The sequence below is a fragment of the Melampsora larici-populina genome, assembly GCF_000204055.1.
Source record: "Melampsora larici-populina 98AG31 unplaced genomic scaffold MELLAscaffold_49, whole genome shotgun sequence".
Taxonomy (NCBI): Eukaryota; Fungi; Basidiomycota; class Pucciniomycetes; order Pucciniales; family Melampsoraceae; genus Melampsora; species Melampsora laricis-populina.
Genome location: NW_006768813.1, coordinates 654,150 through 677,061, shown reverse-complemented (window position 1 = coordinate 677,061; position 22,912 = coordinate 654,150). Strand labels below are relative to the sequence as shown.

The following is a 22,912-nucleotide window of genomic DNA, read 5'->3' as shown; positions in this document are numbered from 1 at the left end:
TGGTTTGTAAAATGAAATAAGAGTGAAGATTAGATGCAATTAAATATAAGATTTATAGATGTCCTTCTTCTTTTCTTCTCATCATGTAAATATCCTTGTAGCACGTCCATATGCACACACACAGAGAGGTTTGAAACAAATCTGAAAGTGTTTTGGTGGGATTTGGATTGAGATTGTTGTTGAGAACTTTTTGTGAATAGTGATTTATTCAAATCCGATTGTTAATCTTGCAGTTGATAAGTGGAAGATGTATCTGTTGTGGTACCTCTTTGATGGGTCTAAGGAAAGACTTGTGTGTGTGCATGTTAAGGATGTTTACATGGTGTTTTGAATTTGGTTATTTATTCAAAGCCTTTATGAAAACTTTTTAGATTGATTTTTTCTTTGTTTCTTATTTATGGTACCATGTGAGATTTGGAATTGATCAAGTTTGAAACTTGATTTCATTATGAGAAAAGGTATGCTGTCTTGTGCAAGTTTGTAACTTTTGTTAATCATAGAACTTGTTCATAGTTGGTTTCCTTTGAGCTACCAGTCTGATATACCAAGTGGGGGAAATCATATTTAGTATGTATGTGTATACATACCACACAATTTCAAAGATACACAAAGTCCCTTGCAACTCATCAGATATCTTCCTGGGTATCATTCTGGTCTTTCTGGGTTTCATCTTAGTGCTTTCACCATATCACAAGACCCATCCTTCACTTTCATTGAGGTTGCTCACCAATAATGTTGAATAAAACTGACTGGGTATGAGAAATCTTTGGAGATATAAACAGTGAAGTTTACTTATTAGTCATTGTTGTGATGAAAGATATGTTTTTTTCATGGTTTAGATGATTGAATAACAAAGAAAGGAGGCCAGCAGGGACAAGATGAAATTTGAGCTTGTATGGACATCTTTACAAAGGCAAAGTACAGCTCAAGGGAAATGATGTGAATGAGAGAAGTTGCAGAGAACTTGGACACCACAACTTTGCTTGCTTGGGTTTTGAACTTGATCATTCATGTGCTGTGAGTTTTTTTCCTTTTGTTAAATTCAGTCTTTCATATGAGATTTTTTTCTGCTAAAATTTTTAACAAAAAAGTTTAGACATACATATATGAATATAGAATGTTTTATGAGTGATTATTAGGTTAGTAGAGGTGATCAAAAGGATAGTAGAAGACTAAGTAAACTTCTACTAGACAGTGACAGTGACTTGTAGGGATTAATATCCATGAGTTTGATCAGGTAAAGAGGTGGGCATGAAAGTTTTGACTTAAATAAATAAGTCAAGATATCAGTTTGATGAACATTAAATGAAAGGGTTTATGCTTAAGGATGATTATTTTGGGTAAAAGATCAAATCAAAATTATGTGTTGATCATTGGTACTAATAACATGGTTTAGTACTCAGGGTTGATAATGGTTATTGGAATATCATATGTGTTTTGGTCTGGTCTTGGGGTCTTTGCTTATGTGAGGAAAGGATCTGGTCTTTGTGATCCTGAAGATCAGGTACCTATGTACAGTCCCCTCCAAGTGGTTTACGTAATCATTCAAGTTCTGCAGCGGCGGGCCGGGGCCTGTTGCAAACCCAATGATTACAAATCCTAGGCGTGGGGATGTGTACAGGTCCCTATGCCTAGGATCTGTAATCATTGTGTTTGACTGGTACTGCATTGTACCACATTCCTTTACACATCAATTTCAACTAAAGATTAATGGCTTCAGCTGATTTTCCTTTGGTTATGATTTGTTCAATTAGAAAATCATCAGGAGTGGATGTTCAAGGTGTTTTTATCTATGGAAAGATTGAATTCACCATGCCCTTGTGGTGTTTGCTGGTTGACAAGCGCACATGAGTTGCCTTTGTGCCTCAAAGGCAGTCTGTGTGCGCTCATTGTTGGGCAACTGCCACAAGGACATGGTGGTTTGCAATCAATTCATCATAAACATGTTTTTAAAGTGCATTTAGCTTGCTGCATAAAACACTATCTAAACATGTTAAAATAAAAAGGACTAGTCTACCTAGGAGAAGTCGGCCATCTAGTTGGAGCAAGGGAGTTCATTGTCATTTGATGTCGAGATATATTATTCTTTCCCATCATCTTTCAAAATAGTCACTCAAAGGAAATCCAGCTTTGTTCCAGTACCACTCAAGCAATTGAGTGATTACAAAAACTACTTGCAGGGGATTGTACATATGATGATTTTCAGATGAGGGGAAAAGGGAACTCTGCAAGTGATGTGTTCTACCAGACTTATTCAACAACACATCTGTGATATCTACTCAATAGTACACAGATGTTTCTTGTGTATAGTTTATGACAATAAGCTTTGATTTTTTTAACTTTCCATTCATCCTTTTTTGTGACTCTGTTTGAATTCAATTCTTAAGTACACCTTGGCTTTTGCATAGTCATTTTCTTAAGGTGTGCCCCAATTTGACTACATAAATGCTACAGATTGTTAGTATATTTGAGGTAAAACTTATGAAATTGATTTTAGGATGTTTAATCAGTTAGGTAAAGTGAGATGAGTTCATGAAAACCCCTAAGCACCACTTCATGAACCAATCAGATTCACAGGTTGTAGTAGAGATTCTGAACTCTTACCCTAAGACCTTTTCTAAAACATGGGTATTCCTTGCCAGCATCAACCAGTATGAACTTCTCAGTTATTATTTGAGTTCAAGATCTAAATTCTGGTCCAATGGTTTCTTTATTCAACAGAATTTACATCTTTAGATGGCCTCACTGGCTGCCATTGCTCGTTTTCTGCTGTTATTGATGGGTTTTTTGCTCCAATATATACTCAGGCTGTGCCCCAAATGAAAAACCCACACTCTACAATGTGATATCACAGGAATTCTTCCTGTGATAAAACCTAGATCTATTGTATGGAAATGTCAAAAATGATAGGGAATGTGTTCAAGGTTGGAAAAAAATGGGTCTTTGTATGGAAGAAAACAGGTGTTCAAATGGAAATACAGGTTTTTGGATGGCATAGATTTTAGTCTGAACTCTTGGCTATCAGACATGGGATAAAAGTTTATGAGAATTCAGAATTTCATTCTGGACTAAACTGATGATTAGCTCACTTTGTATGACCCATTGGATAGCCTTAATGTACCACCCTGATTATGCAATCACACTTGGCTTTCAAACTTATTTATATCTGGTGAGTCACACCAACTCTGTGTATGGTGTGCAGCAAATCTAAAGACAGTCTCAAGTTCCAGGTTGCACTGCAAGCACAAACCACCACCCACCCACCCTTTGGCTTTTGACTTGTCTGTCATGATTCTCAGGTGATGACTTGAGTAAGTGGGACTTATTTGAATTGCCCCTGGGTAACTGTGGGGCACAGGAAGCACAGCTACAAAACTTGTGATGGAAAGCCATACAATTTCTGTATACCTTTTCACAGCACAGAGCTTTAAAATTGGTGTAGTCGTCATAATGAGATATTTGCCTGTGCTTCTCCAGGTGGTTCATCTTTCAACAATTTCTTGTGCTGACTGGTAGCGCTGGTTTGGACACCAAGCCTTGGGGGACATGTCCCTCACATTTGTGTCATATGTACATTGATTAGTCACACATCCACAGTGACTTCCGCGACTGCGGATGTGTGACTGACATCAGTGCATGCCTCAGATATGTATTTACCTTTGCTCGCAACACCCCAGCAGTGAGAGTGCACGTCGTAGCCAGCGCTGGTTCAGGCATTGAAGCCTTTCTCCCAATGTGACACTCGCAACAAATCATGTTTCAAGATATTCTCAACTATGATAAATTGCGATGGATTCCCTGGAAAGAATTGTGATTGTATTAACAACAGTTCTCTACTTTGAAGACCCTTACATTTCTTGATTCTTCAAGTAAAAAGCTACCAAATGTTAGTGTACAACTTCGTTTTATGCATATTTCTAGCGCGCGTAAGCACATCTCTTTGTGCCTTGCTACGACACAATGAGTCAACTGGTCCAAAAGCTCATCGAGGAGAGTCTTATAGTATCTGGAGAGGTGTCAATATACCACTTGAAAGCTGCTCAGATTCTAACCCCACCAGCCCCAAAATTGGCTTCGATGGGGTATTTGTCAACTCGCCCGATTTTTCCTACTATGCAAACCCCATCACAGGTTTAACTCCCAGGAAAGATTCTCCGCATAGAAATAAACAACATCTAAGGGATTACAAAAATGTGTAAGTGTTTCTTATGGATTTGAAGGCATTCTAACCAGACTGTCACCAAAAAGGGAACTCGAGATATCATATATAACAGACGTCTTCACTTTTATATGGGCTACAGGAGGAGGATTGAAGCTCCTATTCAACAAATTTTGGACTCTCCAACGATTTCTTTTCAAGAAATTTTAGCAAAGAAGCAAAGCATCAAGCAGAATGAAGTTAGTCAAAACGAACAAGAGCGAGTTGCCGGAAAACGCAAACTTCTCGAAGAACAAAAGCACAAGTTCCAGGAAGTACTTGACATAAAAACCTATGGTAATAGATTTAAGGAGAGATCAAAAGATCTAAAAACATCTTGCGAGCCATCTCAAAAGATTGGATCCGAAGAAAAGGATGTATCAAGAAACAAAATAGAAAATCCTCCACTACGTGAGGTAACTGAACTAGTGCGACAGAAAAAAGATCCAGCACCTCATCAGTCTCCCGTGATTGAAGATTCAAGGAGCAGTGAAACATTAGCCGGAACAGTGAATCTTGGTGGAGATGGAAGGCTTACTCAAGGACAGGAAAAACTTCAGAAATCAAAGGATCTATCCAGAATCTACAACAGAATGAAACAGGAGGGTGATATGCCAGACGTCGAACCTCTACAAAGAAAACTGAAAAACGCTGAGGTCAAGAACAACGGTCAGGATGTTTTAGGGAATCCAAAAGTTGACGACATCATCCCGGGACCAAAAGAGACGATAGTAAAATCAACCCGTGAAAATACCATAGACACTTCGAAAGATGATTTGAGCATTCAAAAGGAAGCTATACCTGCTACGTCTAATTCAAATGATAAACTTGTCCAGGAACGAAAAATAAGATATGGGCAAGATGTGTCGAGAAACTCAATCAACCAGAATCCATTATTAACAAACAAAGTTCGCCCTCCACAATCACAATTTGAACGTGATGAAGAAAGAAGCAAAAATCTGACAAGAAAACCACCGATATGGCGGAAGAAAACAATGAGGACCAAAGTCCATGAAGGCTATTTGGATAGTTTTGGAAAGGAAATCACTAGGACTCCAACTAAAATCACAACTGGAGAGGGGCGCGAGACTAAAAACATTGAGGTGGCTTTACGCGAAGGATCACCACCGCCTGGTTCATCGGAAGAAGATGTCAATTTGAAACAACCAAAAACACTCCAAGAGAAAAAACAAGCAGTTGAATCATCTGGTGCGGATTTTAAGAAAACGGGAAAGAAGTTGATATCACAGGAGGATACCAAGATTAATGAGATGCGCGAAGAGGCCTCGACTTCACCCCCGTCTGTATCTATCATTAATCCAATGGGATCTGACATAGGGGACATTGATGAAGCATCTTCTGATTCATCTAGTGAAGATTTAAACAGTTTCAAAGACAAAGATACATTCCAAGATATCAGCGCACAAGATCAAGCTCAAGGGGTTGATGAATTTGATCAGAAAGGTTCAAGAATAATACATCCTTCAAAAAGAAAAGGTTTTATGGAAAACAAAGTCATCAGAAAACCTAAGAAAAGGAACAACATATCAAAACGTAAAAGTAAAGCAAGGTATCATAAACAAGATGAGTCACAGATCACAGTCAAAGACCAGATTGGTAACCTTGAGGAACACGATGGATTCCCAAAAGCATTAGTTTCTCAAGATTATGTGAAAGATATTTCCAAACTTGACAGGAATATTGTTTTGAAAGAAGTGATAAAGTTGCAAGATCCAACACCGCTGCTGACAATCAAGGTTTCAAGTCTTCAATTTGATTACCTCCAAAGAATGAACTTTGGTAGTGCCAATTGGAAGTCGCCTTCTACCAACTTACCGGTGCAACTCGATAATCCACTCGAAGCCTACAGACGCGTGGAATCTGTCCAACGTCAATTTAGTGCTATGAAATTCACACAGTTTTGGAAGGAAAAAGGAGAAACACTTTCACTTAACAACAGACGCATGGGAAAGATCTTAAAATTTGATGAACCATTTCCAGACTTCCAGAACGCAAAAGTGAATGAATTAGATGAACTTCACATTTTGATTGATGAGTCAAGTGAAGAAGAATGGAAGATTATGAAGGAGATTTCTTCATTTCAGTATCATAGAAGATATGCAACACTTTACATGATGGGACACGATGATACATACAAGGAGTCAAGTGTCCTTAGAAAAGCTCTAGCTAGAGACTGGATCAAAGAGGGATATATCATTCCTGTCTTGGGAACCATTGATGATATACTTGAATTGTCTCATGGGAAATGGGGATACTTTGGAAGGGAACAGATCCAAAAGAAAGTTTATGGCATGTTAGAGTTAATGGGCGGAATTGTCAACTTACAGGATGGTATGAGAATCAAAGTTTTCAGACATGATTGGAACGATGAACCCACAAGGTGTCTTTTGACAATGAAGGATGATGATACTTCAAAGCTTTTTGCAATCAGGTTAAAGTACTTGGCAGAGCTTGCTGATCAGATGAACATAGAGTTTCCAGAAACATACAAAATTGAACAAAATCATACAAAACAAATCAGTATTGGAGAGGCTTTGATAGCTCAGCATGTTGGATTAGATGTTGAATTATTGAGGAGGTTTAAAACTTGGTCTAATTTCAAAGAATCCAAAGAGAAAATGAAAGCACGTATCATTGGAATATGGGAAGATGTTCCAGAAGAATTTTTAACAAAAGGCCACATTTTCAAAGCATATTTTGAACATAGATTTGAAAAGGTTAGGGGTTTAGAGACTTGGATTCGTGGAACTGATAGAGTTGTTGTTTGGAAAAGCAATCTACCAAAGTGAATCAGATTTTGCATTAAAAATATGTTTCAAATCTAGGTTGTATTGAGGAGGGTTCAAGACTATCATGTAAAATAACTTTGATGTAAGCAATTTTCAGAAGCAATTGAAGAAGCAGGACTGATGTAAGGCACATTATATATATGTATTTGAGAGTTCATTAAGGGTACACAAACAGTAAGAACCCATATGAAAAATGTGTTCCAACTCATTTCAATTTTGGGTTTTTGTGGGGAAATCTTGAAATTCAAATGGGTTGGGACAGGTTTTTTGATTTGGCTTTTTAATGTTTGTCTACCCTTATCGATATTTTCCTTATTATGATAGTCTGAGCTGCCTATAAGGTAGCTTAAAAGGGTACAAGTTCAGTCAATCTGAATTATCCTAAGTCAATTGACAACAAACAAAGCCCATTTAGTGTTCAATTTGTTTACAGTAGAGACTGATGACATCTAGAGCATGTTTTTTGAAGCAGATCCTGATCAAAGTTTGTGTTTTTATACAAAATGAGGTATGTGAAATGCCAACCCACACATGTGATACTCTTACATGTACCTCTTAGCACAATTTCATTTTGTGGATGCAGTAAATTTTCCAAGGGGTCTCTCTGCGCCTAGGTGCACCTTTTGCTAAAAGATTTAGTTGGAGACAATTCTCAATGACAACAAAGGTGCCTTTCCCATATATGAGGTGAAGGGGGTGTCACATGTATTGTCAATGCAATACTGGTAGAGTGATGATGGTATCATTCCTTGCAGTGGAGATTCAGCTGCACATCAAAATCAAATAAACTATCACATGTCACCCCGGGCAAATCAAGGTCATGCAGTGCATACAGGTTGTGCGGTCCTGAATGCATGTCTGGACTCAGTCTTGGTGCACCTGTCAGGTATGCAGGACTTATCATCCTGTATGCACTGTGTATCAGTCATACCAATCACATTTATTTGAGTATGTACTGAAATGTACATGTTATACACAGCTATAAGCTGCTATAAGTTGCCCACACGGCCGGTATTGCACAGCTCTTGAAGGCCCCTCACACATGTCACTGGTATGACTGGCAGTGGTGCGCTACACAAATACATGTCATGTAGCTGTGCCATGACCCAGGGTGTGGGAATATATACTGTTTTCAACATGACCAAGTGACCTGTATTCACTCCATGACCCCAATTTGCCTGGGGTGTGTCCTCTTAGTTTTAATTGTAAGTTAACAGCATCATGGGATGGGGGTACTCAATCTTTGGTCAACTCAGAATCACCAATAAAGTCAAATTTGATGGCAAGCTCTACATTTTGAATTCAATTTTTGGAGAGGACCTCTCAAAGGTGTTGATTTGAGCCTGAGGTGAAATCTGTCCCTGAGCAATACCTTGAGCAATTTTTGTTGGCACTATCACATATTTCATATACAGCTGTTTCAAGAAAGGTTGACAACTTTTTTTGGAGAAAGTTGTCTCCGCAGCGGGTAAAACTAAAGACAAAACTTGATTACAGGTTTATTTTTTACTGTATTCTTCCAATTAGCGGAGAGACAAAATCAAGCAAGGGACAAAACCCGGGTTTTGCACATTGGCAAGATCTTCAAAAAAAATCAATCTTTGTTGAAACAGCTGTAAAAGGAATCTTTGCTAGGAATGCAGATGACATGATGTGAGAAATGTATTAAGCTGAGATGAATGATAAGGATCATTTTCCAAGAAATAAACAGAACTCTCAACAACTGCAATTTTGATGCTGTCAGAGATATTCCCACAATCACACTGATTTTTGTGTTGATGTCAAGGTCAGAGGCACAAATTGGGATGTGTATGCATATGCATATGGACAATGAGGTTCAAAATCTAGGAAGAGTTGAAATTGCCCAAGCTTCTATATCTGACTGACTAGGAATTGAGGGGTCCAGCCGCGGCATTGGCCATTGCAAAGCTTATGGCAGTTTCTCTGCAGCATACTGCTCTCATTGTAAGTTGAAATCATTTAGCGTTCTTTGCATCACATTAATTTTGAACATTCATGATACCATCACTTTTCTTCTTTAGCCCCACAGCATCCACTGTCATTGTGATGGTGGTACCAGTGCAGAAGTACAATCAGTCTCTCTGATGGAAAGTATCTCAGCAAACTTCTTGCAGGTTTCAAAGTCTTGAGGGAGGATTGCATTGGCTGCTTCCAAGTTTAAATATGTCTTTATCACAAGGGACAGATCTCTGGATAATCCACAGCAACTATCTTGACATTTCTAGCCTTCCCAATTGTCAATCTTGTAATGGATATCTAACCTGGCCTGGATGAGCCACCCAAACAGCATCTAACCACCACCTGGAATCTGGTGCAGATTGGCCAGGAATTGGAAGTACCCAGAAAACATAGAAGAGTAACAAGTCATGGCAAGTCCTGACCTCTAGGTCAAATTTCACATATTTTGGACATTTTGAGACTCGTATGCTCATACAACCACCCTTTTTTGTGAAAATTGAACTCATACCTGTCAGACCCCTACAACATTTTTTTCAAAAATTCATACCTCCCAGGTCATTGGGCTTTGGTAGGATTTGCCTGGGTCCTAATTTTCCACTTCTTCTTCTTCTTTCCTTTCACATATGTCCGCACTTCTTTGGAAGGAAATTTTACAATTTAAAAAAAAAGTTCATATCCATAGTGCTTCCCATACTTAACAAACAAAGCAGAGTTATGACACCACAGAATTGTGGATATCTTTCCCAGTGCCTATGAAGGACCAGACAATTTTGAGACATCTTTTTTACATGGTGAAGGACAAAGTTAGGGATCACAAAAGACCTGCACTACCCTCAGAGCAGAATCATCTTGGGTGATCAGTATCTCTTTTACATATATGTCTGATGTGTGCGTGACCGCGTCGGGCTTACTGACCGCGGCGCACGATTTTGTAGAAAGACACGTCAAAATGGTCATTTCCTATGTCCGCTGGAGCCTGGGCATGCCCAAACTCTGGAAAAAGACCATCATCTGAGAAGTAAACCGATCGCAGACGGTGCTATCGGGCGGATCAAACCACCCCGTAGCGTGTTTACGTTTCGGATTTTATTTCCAAATTGATCTAATCAAAAAACCTCCTGAGTCATCAAAGTCTCTCGCTGTCTCCAACTATCATCTCATCATGGCTGCTCCATCTACTACACCATACCCTCCCATACTTTATACCCTTCCGAAAGAGTCGGTTGCGAGCGCTCTGGGCGATTTTGTGATCAAGGCTCAAGCCTCAGCCATTGCCAAACGATCAAAGTTTACCCTGGCCGTCTCAGGTGGCTCATTAGCCCAGACGCTTGTAAGTGGCCTATCAGGTCGAGATGAAGTGCAGTGGGATAAATGGTATAATGCCTCCATTCTCATCACATCACTCTCATCTTGTCCCTTTCAGCGTAGCCTGATGTTCTTGAAACTCTCGTAGGGTGGTGTTCTTTGCAGATGAAAGAGCAGTTCCGTTAGACCATGAAGAATCGAACTACAGATTGGTCAACGAGGGCTTGTTTAGTAAAGTACCCATCCCGTCCGAGAATATACATCCCATCTCTGCCGACCTTATCCACGATCCAGAAGAGCTCAGTCACGATTACGAGAAACAATTAATGAATGAATTTGCCGGTACGATGCTCGATCACTTGTATTTTTGGATCTTGCATTACAAAACAGTCAATTGACATTTGATCCTCTTTTATTGCTTTCAATATATAGGCAAGAACGCAGTTGCTTTTCCTCGTTTCGATCTCATCCTACTTGGTACTGGTCCGGACGGACACACATGCTCCTTGTTTCCCTCTCACGCTCTTCTCAGTGAAGATTCAGCTTGGGTAGGCTGGTTAGATGACTCACCTAAACCACCTTCAACCCGGATCACCATCACCTATCCAGTTCTTAACCATGCTCACAAGGTCGCCTTTGTGGCAGTAGGAGAAGGCAAAAAGGAGGTCCTTCGTAAAGTCCTTGATCAACCTGACCTCGGTCTTCCAGCTTCAATGGTCAAGCCTCTCCCTCCCGGTCAAGTCTATTGGTTCGTCTTCCTCATCGTCGACTGGCCTTTCAAGCGTTCTGATCGAATATGCTGCTCTATGATTTATAGGTTTGTTGACGAAGCGGCTGCATCTGAGACGCAGTATGCAAAGAGCGAATTCAAGTTATAGATATCCGACTATCCATTCCGAACGGAGATAGCCTGTCTATATATATATCCTCATTTGTTGTGAATCTCAGATATTCTATCTTATGCTAGATCTTTATTCCATTTCTTTCACTTTGAACCACTTAAACTTTGTATCACATCGGCCAAAAATATTACAAGCATACCTTGGAATTCCGCTCGCATACAAGGATGTCACTAAACTAAATTGTGTGCGATCGGGTTTGATCACCTGCTCATTTGTACTGGCTTGTGTACTAGCTTTATATCAATAAGAATCCTGTTTTACTTCGTTCAGATGAACTTGATCTGTGCTGGTTGTGACGATGAGCGCTTGATCTTCACTCCTAACTACATAGCACCTGACCACCACCTATACCATGAATAGTTTTACCAGTGTTCCTACCTCGGGGTTCTTTAATCGGCAACTCAGGTATTTTGAGTTATTTTGACCAAAAATCCTCCACCCCTTGAACAACAAAAGCGCTGGCAATCGCCAGGGAGATGCGGTAGTAAACATCCAGGTGCAAAACGCTTCCGGACAGGATTGAACTGTCAACCTCTCGATTGCAAGCACCAGCGCTGCCCATTGGGGGTATGCCCAGGTGCTTGTAACAGTCGAACGCGCTAGCCAATTGCGCCACGGAAGCCGATAAACATCATTGCGGTTTGCCGTTTAGGTAGGGCAAACAATGTTTCCGCAGCGTTCTGAGATTGGTCAACGGTCATGAAAAGATCAAATTTTGAAGTGGAAACAAAAGTGAAGTATTCTGAAACTTCAAAACAAGCAATCCTAAAAAAAGGAACAGTATGGAAGTGTTCTTAGTGGAGTGATGGTTGACATCAATGCTCTCCGGAGATTTGACTCCACTCCCTTCTTGGCTGGTGCAATTGTAATTTTTTAGCTGTAGGTAACTTGTTGTTTACTGATTGGAATATTGGAAATTAGGTACTTCAAGTATGAATGTTTTTCATTGTTGGGTGCGGGTCATTGGTAGTAATTTGCCACTGGTAAAATGACATCCTCCTGTTTACCATTCAAATTACTTCCTTGTTTTCTAGATTTCCATATCATCAAATTTATCAAAAGCCACAATTCTAGATCACTACCCCTCATAGGAGCATACTGGGGCCCCAAACAAACATTACCTTAAAGGGCTTGTTGGAGAAGTACATGCGCATACTTAGTCTGGAGGACAAACTTCACTCTATAAGATGAAGAGGAAAACAAAGCAAGCTGGGAAGGAACTGTTGCAATGAACTAGAGCGCGTAATAAGAGGGACAGAAAGTGTATCTAGCATTTCATGACAATAGGTCTTCAGCACCAAGCTGTCAGTGTCACATGGCTTGGGATATGGCATAGGCTAGGCTTGCTACTTATGTCACACTGTGCCACATGTGCACATGGATTATTTAACCATTGTTGGAACCCATACACAGTTAGCAATTCCTGGACCATCACATTTACCAATCAAATTCTTTTGCTTGGCTTAAATTTCAGTCCCTACAAATCAGCACAACCTGCCGCCATGATGACATGAACCAATACAATGGAACACGGCAAAGTGAGATAATGATTTGTTTGGAAGCAAACCAATCAGCAACTGACATCTTGATTGATTCTTAATCTGATCAGCTTGATACATATGATGTATCCTTTTATAACATAGTGCCACCAGATTGGGTGTTGTAGCATCTTCGCAAAACCTTGGTTTTGCCAGATTTTTACAATGTTTTAGGACAGTAGGCATACACCTTCTTTCCTGGCAGCTCGGCTTGGTACAGCAACCCAATCAGGTCCTATTTCCAAGGTCCTGATGCAGATGCTCTAAGATAAGCTGGAAAGCACACATTGATGATAAGTAACTTAGAAAGATGTTACAATGTTCACAAGTTCTCATGATGTCAGAGTATGTGTTCCAGCAGATGCCATATCTTGAGTGGTACACGCACTGTTTTGGATGTAAATTCAGAAGATGGCGATCAACGCCTGTCGGGAAGATTAAGAATACGATTATGTAGTAACAGTTAACACGAAGCGAGTGATGTTTATCAACCAGTGATATCTCGGTGTGGTCCATGTTTTAGAGAACATATGACATCATCACAGCTACGGACAATGTCGAGGTCCTATGAAGCAAAGCTAGAGCGCCATATCTATTGAATTTAAGTCTAAAATCAAGTCACAAATCCAAATCAGTTTCGGCTCAGTGAACGGTCATTGGCTCTTCATGCTATTCACCTGGTGATATCCATCAGTAAGACTCCGCTTGATGTGACCGAACCATCTGCCGGAGCACTTTGTGCCCCTTGTTCGTTTCCCATCACGGTCGCATTCATCATTGGCATAGCACCACTCCCCATGGCCGTCTCGTTCATTGATGGTAGCGCGGGCAATCCAGCGCCAGACTCGTTTTCTGTACTTGATTCAGACGAGACAGGAGATGGCCCCGAGCTATAGGCAGATGCAGACGAAGATGCCGAATTGGATGTGATGTTCTTGGAGGTGCAAGCTGGAAATGATGTCAAAAACACCGTCAGTTGGAAGAAGCGTCCCTAATCAGAGATGGTCAGAATTCAATCACCCTGGTTCATTCCATTGGTTTGACAATCTGACGAGAATCCTAGCTGTCTTCTCAGAACTCCACCTTGACTGACAGCGCTGGTGAGGAGAAGACATGTCACAATATGGGAGACAAATGTTGAGCGCATGGTGTATGTTTTGGATAAATATCTAAGAGGAAGACCTAAAGGAAGTATAAGGGAAGTCAAAGTACTCGACGAAGACTTGAATGAACCTGATTATGTGCTGCTGAAACGCTTGCGTCGCTTACAAAACCTCAGCTGGCGGGCTTGAAGCACAACTCTCTGGAAATAATCTGTAACTCTCTGCCATCATGGAGTTGAGCAGGCCTCAATTCAGTCACCTATGGTCAATCATGAAATCCCAATAAGCATGTCTCTTTCGCACTTGTGATACGACCTTGAATCTCTAAATTCAATAATCAAGCGCAGAGTAACCAGTGATCATTGAACAAGATCAGATAATTTGTAGTTAGAATTTCCTTGCTTTCAGAAATCTTGATAAAACTTCAGGCCTACTGCCTTTGCCACCTTTTGTCCTAGAGAAACGATCAAATTTACAAAGCTCCCTTCTACGGTGTAGTGGAAGAAAAAGGTGGTGATTGGCGAGTAACACTTGTCTACGCCCATCCCCGTATGAGAAGTGAACACACCTCGTTGATCCATATCAGTGAGGCGACCATGGAAAAAACTTATAGCAAACACTGATCACAGAGACGCACATCGCCCTCGTACATCGAACTGTTTGGAGGTTTCACTTTCTGTCACCGAAAGAGCGTGAACTTACACCAGGCTCACCCGCTGTGTACCTCCCACTTGATTATTTACGATCTTATCCGTGGCGCTGGAAATTTATACACTTTATGTTGGCATGAACCCAAAAAATACCCCGAGTCTATGTAATGGCATAAAAAGCGCATAAAGCTCAAAGGAATCTATATTGAGATATCAGAGAGGAAGAGAAGAAGTTGGGCACATGGACCTTTTGTGCAGCCTGTAGGTTTACATGCAAAAGACGAAAGAGTGCCGCTCAAAAAGTCCATGTGAAGTGAATTGAGAAACATGAGTAAGAAGCTGACATGAGTCTTGTCAAAATTTCTTGTACTTCTTCTGGAAATGGGAATGATAAGCATTGGATGCGGAATTTTTGTCAAGAAATATACCCAGGTCAGCTGGATCAAGCCTCTTGGTAAGCACAGCAAGCTCGGAGCTTCGCCTTCATGATGATATGTATTCGTGGTGCAGGATCATCCGAGCTATCTTGCATTGATTGGTTTGTTGGGATTTTCCGAACGACGCTGGAATGTTGCCTGGGTATACATGTAGCTGATATACTGCAATGCTTGTGGAAACTTGAATCCAAAGAACATCATCTCAAACAAAGAAGCTCACTGATCACTTGGCCCGTATCAAAGAAGACTGAAAGAAGGTAAATGTTCTCACAACTAGCCACACAGATGGCATTATTTGACTCCAAAAGTGATTGAGGACGCCTTTTATGTAACACAGTAGAACTGCAGAGCTCCTGATCTCAAGGTCAGGTGATAACATATCATGTGAGGACTCCTCGGTACCTGTACCGGTGTGATGTAACAGCCTGTAATCTGGATTCTGTATTGGTCGAATTTGTATAAAACTGTACGCAGTGTCCACCCTTCAATCTATCGTCCTTGCGACTCGTTCTCACATTCATCCACTGACTTCAGCTCAAACAGTCTATCGACCTGCAGTAGTCTTTCACCATCAGAAATCCTCACCATCCATTCCTATCAAGCTTCACCTTTCTCTTCTCTTTCCCTCGCTTCATCACATCCAGTCAGCAAAAACATTCAGACCTCGACAACCGTCTCTTTCCTGTCCAATCAGAATGGCCTCTCGTAAAAAAGTTCTCCTCAAGGTCATCATCCTCGGTGACTCAGGTGTGGGAAAGACATCACTCATGAACCAATATGTCAACAAGCGGTTCTCGACTCAATATAAAGTCAGTAGAAAGCACTTATCTCATATCCTACAAATCTGTCCAGGAACGGCAATCGAAACTGACGAGACTTGAGCTGGGAATTGCAGGCAACCATCGGCGCTGATTTCCTGACCAAGGAGGTTTACATCGAGTCTGAGCCCTCTACTAGCCAACAAGTCACCTCCCAGCCTCAACATCAACCCAACCCAAACTCAGACCGAGTAGTGACGATGCAAGTTAGTATCGAAACCCATGCATAGCCTCTACCTCCACTACCCATTTGCCCCTAAAACTCACCGGGCTTGCATTATTTTAGCTCTGGGATACGGCCGGTCAGGAACGCTTTCAGTCACTCGGAGTTGCTTTCTATCGTGGGGCAGATTGCTGCGTGCTAGTGTACGATGTGAACAGCAGCAAGAGCTTTGAGACGCTTGACAGCTGGCGAGACGAGTTTTTAATACAGGTTAGATTGATTTTGCTCTCCTGACTGATCCGTGCGAGGAATGAGCTTGAGACCAAGTAAAGTGCGGGCTATCCAACTCATTATCTATTTGCGATAGGCCTCTCCCAGAGATCCGGACAACTTTCCGTTTGTGGTTTTAGGGAACAAGATTGATGTGGAGGAAGGGAAGAGGCAGGTAAGATGTAACTGACATCTTCAGTGGATCTGGTCTAGAAGAGGTTCTGCACATTTTGTCTTGATGCTGAAGTACCATCTTGCTTTTGCTTTTTTATCACCCAGGTTTCCCAGAAACGAGCAATGAGTTGGTGCCAGTCCAAAGGAAACATCCCTTACTTCGAGACCTCAGCCAAGGAATCTATCAACGTTGAACAGTCCTTCGTTGCTGCCTGCCGCAACGCGCTAAGCGTAGGGGACTCCATGGATGATGGGTACGTGATCCATCTTCTTTGAATTTCAACCTTGCTCAGACTTACACTTGTGAATTTCGCATAACTCAGTTTCTCAGATTATCCCGACCCAATCATGCTAAACTCAGAGGGACAACAAAGTTACGGATGTGGATGTTGAAAGGGGTCTCTGCTTTCGTCAATCTCGTGGCTTTACATCATTTCATTATTACCATCTTTCATGTAACACTACTTAATTGAGACTTTTTTCTTTCGAACACGAAACTGATAATATGAAACTAAACAAAAATACAACATCATCACCATCAAGATCATTGATTTATGTTTTGTTTGACAAATCTTATTGAACCTTCAACTCACTTTACTCCTTGACCATTTGATTTCTATCGTTGTTTGTGGCTTCTGTCTTTTTTTCTTGGTTCTGTGGCTTGATTTACATAAATATAATAACCTATATTTGTTCAGTTTTTTCTTTATCTATTCGTTTCCAAGGTAGGCTATGAAATATGAGTATTTTTTGCATTCAAGACTTGGTTTCAATAGTTTGTCTCTTAAATGTGACATACACATTCTTCTGATGGGGCTCGGGCCTTTGTCGAGGGACTTGCATAAGTTTGTTCCTCAAAAACAACTAGGTTACTAGACTTTTAATCATAGTTTATAACAAACCTCCTGGATGGGAAGTAGATGAGGGTACAACTCTAGTATGTACTCCTGAAAAGAGCTTTCAATGCAGCATTGGTAAATACACACCTGGAACACTATATATCAAGAGCTTTTGTAGCGGTGCACAATCTTGGCTCAAGCTTGATGGGTATGCAGACACAAGCTATTCTGATGGAATCATCACTTTAGGAGTGATGCATCTTGCAACTTCTTCTTCTTCTTGAATCGGTTGTATCTCCATGGATTTGAAGTCCAGAAATAAACCAAAAGAAGTGCTTGCATGTTTTCTTGATGGGAATACAAATGGTGATGCTTTAATACTCTTAAAGCATGTTATGGAGGTCAGGTATTATCTAATGAATAGATGTTGATAGGCTCATTCAAGTCCAGAATAGGGGCTTAGGGATGGCACCTTTCTCAATTTCCTCTGCTTTGATTTGATCTTATCCTTTAAAATTTGAATCAAAGTGAATCCTTGAAGCAGAGCTAGCATCTTCAATTGAAGAAGGCCCAGGGGGAAAGATTTGAATTCAAGCTTTGTTTCCCGAAGATGGTATGCTAATGAATTGAGATTTTGAAGAACTTGTTCATGCAAAAAAGATATGGCAATAAAAGACAAGGTAAGATGGTAAAACCATTAAGTGTGGAATTTTATGAAGCTGGTCACGGGTATCAACGCCTGAATCGATCCGCTGCAAAAAGCGCAGGCGGGGCGACAGCGGGGCGGTCCGCCCCGCTGTCGCTGCAAAAATTTCATGTATTGGGGCCTGGCGATCCGCCTGTGATACCCTCTCGTGGGCTGTCATGTAGTGGACTGCGTATGTAGCTGAGCGACTGCCAAGACCGCCCCGCAACACCGCCTCAAAGCGATATGCAGCGGTGACCCTAACACGATCAGATTAATCTTTTCATCTCGCCAACAACACACCTCGTGACCTGTTCGACAATCCGATTAGCTTTCGATTCGACTTATATTCCGATTAGGTTATTCCATCCGATCCATTCGATTCCAATCAATGACGCCATTGTAAACAACACCGGCCTGATACCATCTGATACGGCTGGATATTGAATATTTGGGTAAGTTCTTTTTAAAACTTCGATTGATATCAAACAAAATCAAATAGTAACCTTGCTGATTGCGTCGAATGCCCTTTAGATAACAATATCGGTGCGGCATTTTGGGGGTCTTGACCTACGTCACGAGATTTCTATGGCCTTTGTCGCCACCTCTGCCAGCTGGACGCCTATATAATCAGCTACGTGCCGTCTTGTTTTTCATTTTCCTCTTTCTCCTCAGGCCAATAATTTGATAACACTCGAATATATTTGATTGATTGATACTAACACATCATTGTCCACCCATCCTTCCTCTTCTTACTTAGTCGTTTTTACTTAGTCAGAACAAAGATGCCTTCATCAACTCCGTTACTTACTGCTCCTCCTGCTACTCCGTCTACCCATACGGGTCCAATGCTTCGTCCTTGTACCCCAACTCAACCTAAGCCTGGATTTGTTCTTCAATCCAACGACTTGCGTGTATATTCTCTTCGTCCTCCGAGTCCCAGTCCTGATCCTGATGACGATGACGATCAATCCGAGTTTGCACCGGGTCTATCCCAAATTGTCAGCAGTCGTGGCAATTCTGAAGGTGAACTCGAGTTTGTTGACGAAGACGAAGACCAAGAAGAAGCCGAGTTGCCGATCATCGACTTGACAACAAGCCCAAAAGGCAAGAAGGCTGTCTTCCCAAGCAAGAAGGCCAAGCGTCGTCCCAGAGGCTCGGGTGCATCTATCGGTATGTCTCAAGGACCTCCAAGACGAAAGAAGTGGGCTCCTAAGGTAAGTTGTCTATTACCTATTCAATTCCTATTCATTTCTTCTTCTCACCTTTATGTTTCACTTTTCTATTTCTTTCCTTTACATCCTATCATTCCACCCACCAAAACACAGCCAAAACCAACCGAGGCTGTTCCTGATGTCATTGATGTCAATCAAGAAGAATCCTCAGTCGAAATCGTTGACACTGGGGCTCGCCGTCTTCAAATGCAACGAGTTAAGGAACTCCTGGACTTTTACTGTCCTCCTCATCACCTGCCTGGTGAAGTAAGTCTCAATTTCCCCTACTCGACCAACCCAAACAGCCCAATACTAAACTTGTGTTCTTTTTTCTCTCTTTGAAGTCTGGTGACGACCCTCGAGCTTATAGGTGTCGGTGGTGTCATGGTGTTTTTGTACGGGGTCTCCGTACAAACTGGAACCTATACGCCCATTGTGACGGCGCTAAGGGACGAGCAGCCTGTCCTCATCGATCCCGAGCCATCAAAGCTGGCTGCAGGCTACCTTTGAGCTGGGCTCAAGAGCAGTCTGAAGCAATGATTGCTTCGAATGAAGCAAACGGTCAACCTACTCTAGACGCCTTCCTCTCCCAGACCACCTTCAGCGTTGAGTTATGCAACACGGTTCTTGTGGTGTGGACCCTCTGGCACGCTCTCCCTTTCAACAGGTTCTATGACATTCCTTTGCGTGCGGCTTTCACTCTAGCAAATCGACGAGCGGTCTTGAGAACTCCTACCTGGGCAGCTCGTGCAGCAAAGGAGCTCTATTGCACTTTGCAGTCGGCAGCGTTGGCTTTAGTTCGTGTAAGTCCTATTCTGCCTTACCTTACTGATATCTCAATTTGTTTTGAGAACTGACCTTGCTTGTGAACAGGACAATCCAAGCAAGTTCTCCCTTGTCCATGATGTATGGACCACAAAGGGGAACCGGTATGCTTTCATTGGCGTGTCGGCTAATTTCATTGATCAAGATTGGAAGTATCGATCGGTCCACCTCACACTTAAACTTGTTGCTTGGAATAAAGTAGGGTATCTTCTTGCACAACCAGTTGCACGATTCTTAATAGCAAACAATTTACATAAGAAGATAAGTCTCCATTCCTTTCACCCTTTCCTTTTCTCTCTTTTAAACTTATCTATTCATCAGCCTCGACTGACCTTTTTTTATTTGGTTGATTACATGATAGGTCAAACCACTGATTCCGGTTCGTCAAATTTCCCAATGGCTCGAGAAATGCAGAAGGCCTTCATGGATTGTGAGGACCCGGTCGAATGGAATTCACGAGACAATCATGTCCGATGTTTTGGTCATAAACTCGGATTGGTTGTAAAGCATGGCTTGAGTTCTCTACGATTGTCCGCTGGTCACGTCAAACCAACAACTCCACCACATGTTTCAGTCCCAGTCCCCTCACTCATCCTCAATGACGACCTTGAAGCATTAGCCTTGATTTCTGAAGACGATGAAGATGAAGATGCAATTCCCAATCACTCAGGCCGGTTAAATGTAGTTGATGATTTAGATTTTGATGAAGAATATGAAGGTTTTGGTTATGATGATGAGCCAAGGAATGGCTGTGTTGTGGTTCAGGGTTATCTCAAGGTATGTTTCCTTTCAAATGCTTCATTCATCCTTTTTAAGCAGGTATACTGACATCTCTCCATTTTTGAAGCTCAAGGAATTCAATGCATTATTGACCCGAAGCAGTGCTCGCCGTTGCGAATTTCAGGCCCGAGCTGCTCAGATGGGCTATAAGGGGCCAGCACCGATTGCTGGGTGGGGTGTTCGATGGAACATCGACTTGAAGATGTTCTCTAATTTAGTTAGTGCACGCGATGTAAGTAGTTTCTTTATTTTCTACTTCATTTGTTCTAATCTCTTGCTTTCCTCTCTCTAATGCTGACACCCTTCTCTCTAGATTGTCGACTCCATCTTGATTGCCGATCGGAAGACTAAGTACTACCAGGGTATCATGATGACCATGGAAGAATGGGATGCTGTGGAGGCCTTCTGTTTGGTTTTAGAAGTAAGTTCCATTTTCCTTCTGGTTTTCTCGTCTAAGTGAATTGACTAACCTTTTGAATGAGCTTACCCATCAGGTATTTCGGTTATCAACCAAGCGGATGGAGGGCAATTTCGCCTCTGGATCAATCCTTCTAGCTGAATACCTTCGAGTGTCCGAAACCCTCCAGCAGATTCACGACAGCTCAACCTTCACATCCATAGTGAGCATGATCGATGTCATGTTACCTAAACTTGCCCAATATCAGCAAGAAGCGGCATCAGCGGAAATTATCTTGATGGCCACTGTTCTTAACCCAAGATATCGATTGAAGTTCTTCGATGTTCACTATGCTGAACACGCTGACCGAGCCAAAGGTGGTATTCAATGTATCTTTAATAAAGCAGTGGAGGATTGGCCAGCCACTCCTGAAGTCACCCCACCTCCCAATTCGTCCCAACCTTCAAGAGACCATTTCGATCATTTTGACATATTCACCGCTGAAATCTTGTCTGACAACTCTTCAAAAGTCCGGGCTGCTGAGCTTGATCGGTACCTTCAAGGCATTGATCCTATCTTGCCTGGTCAATCTGAACTTACTTGGTGGGAGGTTCGTTTCATCTTTTTTTGTTGAGAGTTTTTCAATCAAGAACTGACCTGGATAATTCATACTATTACAGGAACATAGCGAACAGTTCCCGGTCCTTGCTTCACTTGCTCGCGATTACTTGTCAATCTCGGCCACCTCTTGTTGCGTTGAACGCACTTTCTCGTCTGCATCAGATATTGCTGTACCTGGACGAGGTGCTTTGAAGCCAAAGATGATATCAATGGCTGTTGGTTGTAGGGAGTGGCTTCGGGCTGGTATTGAAGTTCTTGGTCGATTTTCAGATGCAATTACTTATGTAGCATCCTATGCTTTGAATTCAAAAAGAAAGACTGCTGTCTCTAACATTTTGGATTAATTTTATATTCAATCCGTTTTCTCTTTGATTGTCATATCTTTTGAATGTTTCCTTTTCTTTTAAATGTCTTGTTTTGAATTTCCCGCCGATTACCTTTCAATGTCCATTTTGTTCTTGTCTCTTTTCCTTCCACTGTCTTTGTTTTTTCAACCCTGTTTGGTGCTCGCTCAAAGTCTGATTTTCATTTCTATTCACTCGTTCAACATGTTTTTTTCTCAACTTTTGTTGTCTGTTTTCCTCAATCTTTTTTTTTTTTGCTTTCTCCTTTTTCCTTCTACTGTCTCGCTTTTTAAACACTGTCTGCTCTTGCTGAATGTCTCTCTTCAATTTCTATTCACTCGTTCAACACCTTTTCTCAACTTTTGTTAGCAGTCTCTTTGTTTGTTCTAATTTTTGTTTGTTTCTCTTTGTAGCAGACTGTTTATATCTTATTCTTATGTACATTTTGAAAATAAAAAAAAATTGTGAATAAAACACTCGCCCGGCCCGCTGCAATGCCTGAAAATTTCCCTGAGCGGAGCGAGAGCGGTCTGAACAATCGCCACGCTCCCATTAGTGTGTAGCGCTTGCTTTTTGAAAGCGGATCGAGAGCGATTGTACTTGTAGCGGCTTCTCGCCCCACTACAAAAAAAGTGGCTTAGAGCGACGCGAAGCGGGGCGGTTCAGACGTTGCGGGTATTCAAAATATCAAGATAGGAGAATGAAAAACATGAATAGATTCCAATGATCCCATTGACCTTATTTAAGCTCCATTGACAATAGTTATTACAAGATATCACATGATGCCAAAAAGGAATGGATGGATGCAAACCCAAACACATTCATCATAATTCCAAAGCTCAGACTCAAGCCACTCATC

The 22,912-nt window shown here is 41.4% G+C and overlaps 4 protein-coding genes across 4 annotated transcripts; 3 read left to right on the top strand and 1 right to left on the bottom strand.

Moving 5' to 3' along the window:
• Positions 1 to 3,884: 3,884 nt before the first annotated feature.
• On the top strand, positions 3,885 to 7,008 carry MELLADRAFT_67104 (uncharacterized protein; the record flags this gene model as incomplete). The annotated part of the gene is made up of 2 exons (XM_007415237.1): positions 3,885 to 4,195; positions 4,221 to 7,008. The coding sequence occupies 2 exons, from the start codon at positions 3,885 to 3,887 to the stop codon at positions 7,006 to 7,008; spliced, it is 3,099 nt and encodes a 1,032-aa protein (XP_007415299.1).
• A 3,115-nt stretch (positions 7,009 to 10,123) lies between these two features.
• On the top strand, positions 10,124 to 11,462 carry MELLADRAFT_50106 (uncharacterized protein; the record flags this gene model as incomplete). Its single annotated transcript, XM_007415238.1, has 4 exons — positions 10,124 to 10,362; positions 10,442 to 10,635; positions 10,726 to 11,041; positions 11,111 to 11,462. 4 exons carry the CDS (start codon positions 10,151 to 10,153, stop codon positions 11,169 to 11,171), a joined length of 783 nt encoding a protein of 260 aa, XP_007415300.1.
• A 1,790-nt stretch (positions 11,463 to 13,252) lies between these two features.
• MELLADRAFT_111026 (uncharacterized protein) lies at positions 13,253 to 13,880 on the bottom strand (the record flags this gene model as incomplete). The annotated part of the gene is made up of 3 exons (XM_007415217.1): positions 13,253 to 13,340; positions 13,411 to 13,681; positions 13,754 to 13,880. The coding sequence occupies 3 exons, from the start codon at positions 13,878 to 13,880 to the stop codon at positions 13,253 to 13,255; spliced, it is 486 nt and encodes a 161-aa protein (XP_007415279.1).
• A 1,550-nt stretch (positions 13,881 to 15,430) lies between these two features.
• On the top strand, positions 15,431 to 17,106 carry MELLADRAFT_50103 (uncharacterized protein; the record flags this gene model as incomplete). Its single annotated transcript, XM_007415239.1, has 6 exons — positions 15,431 to 15,732; positions 15,819 to 15,947; positions 16,028 to 16,174; positions 16,272 to 16,349; positions 16,454 to 16,602; positions 16,672 to 17,106. The coding sequence occupies 6 exons, from the start codon at positions 15,619 to 15,621 to the stop codon at positions 16,739 to 16,741; spliced, it is 687 nt and encodes a 228-aa protein (XP_007415301.1).
• Between the last annotated feature and the right edge of the window lie 5,806 nt (positions 17,107 to 22,912).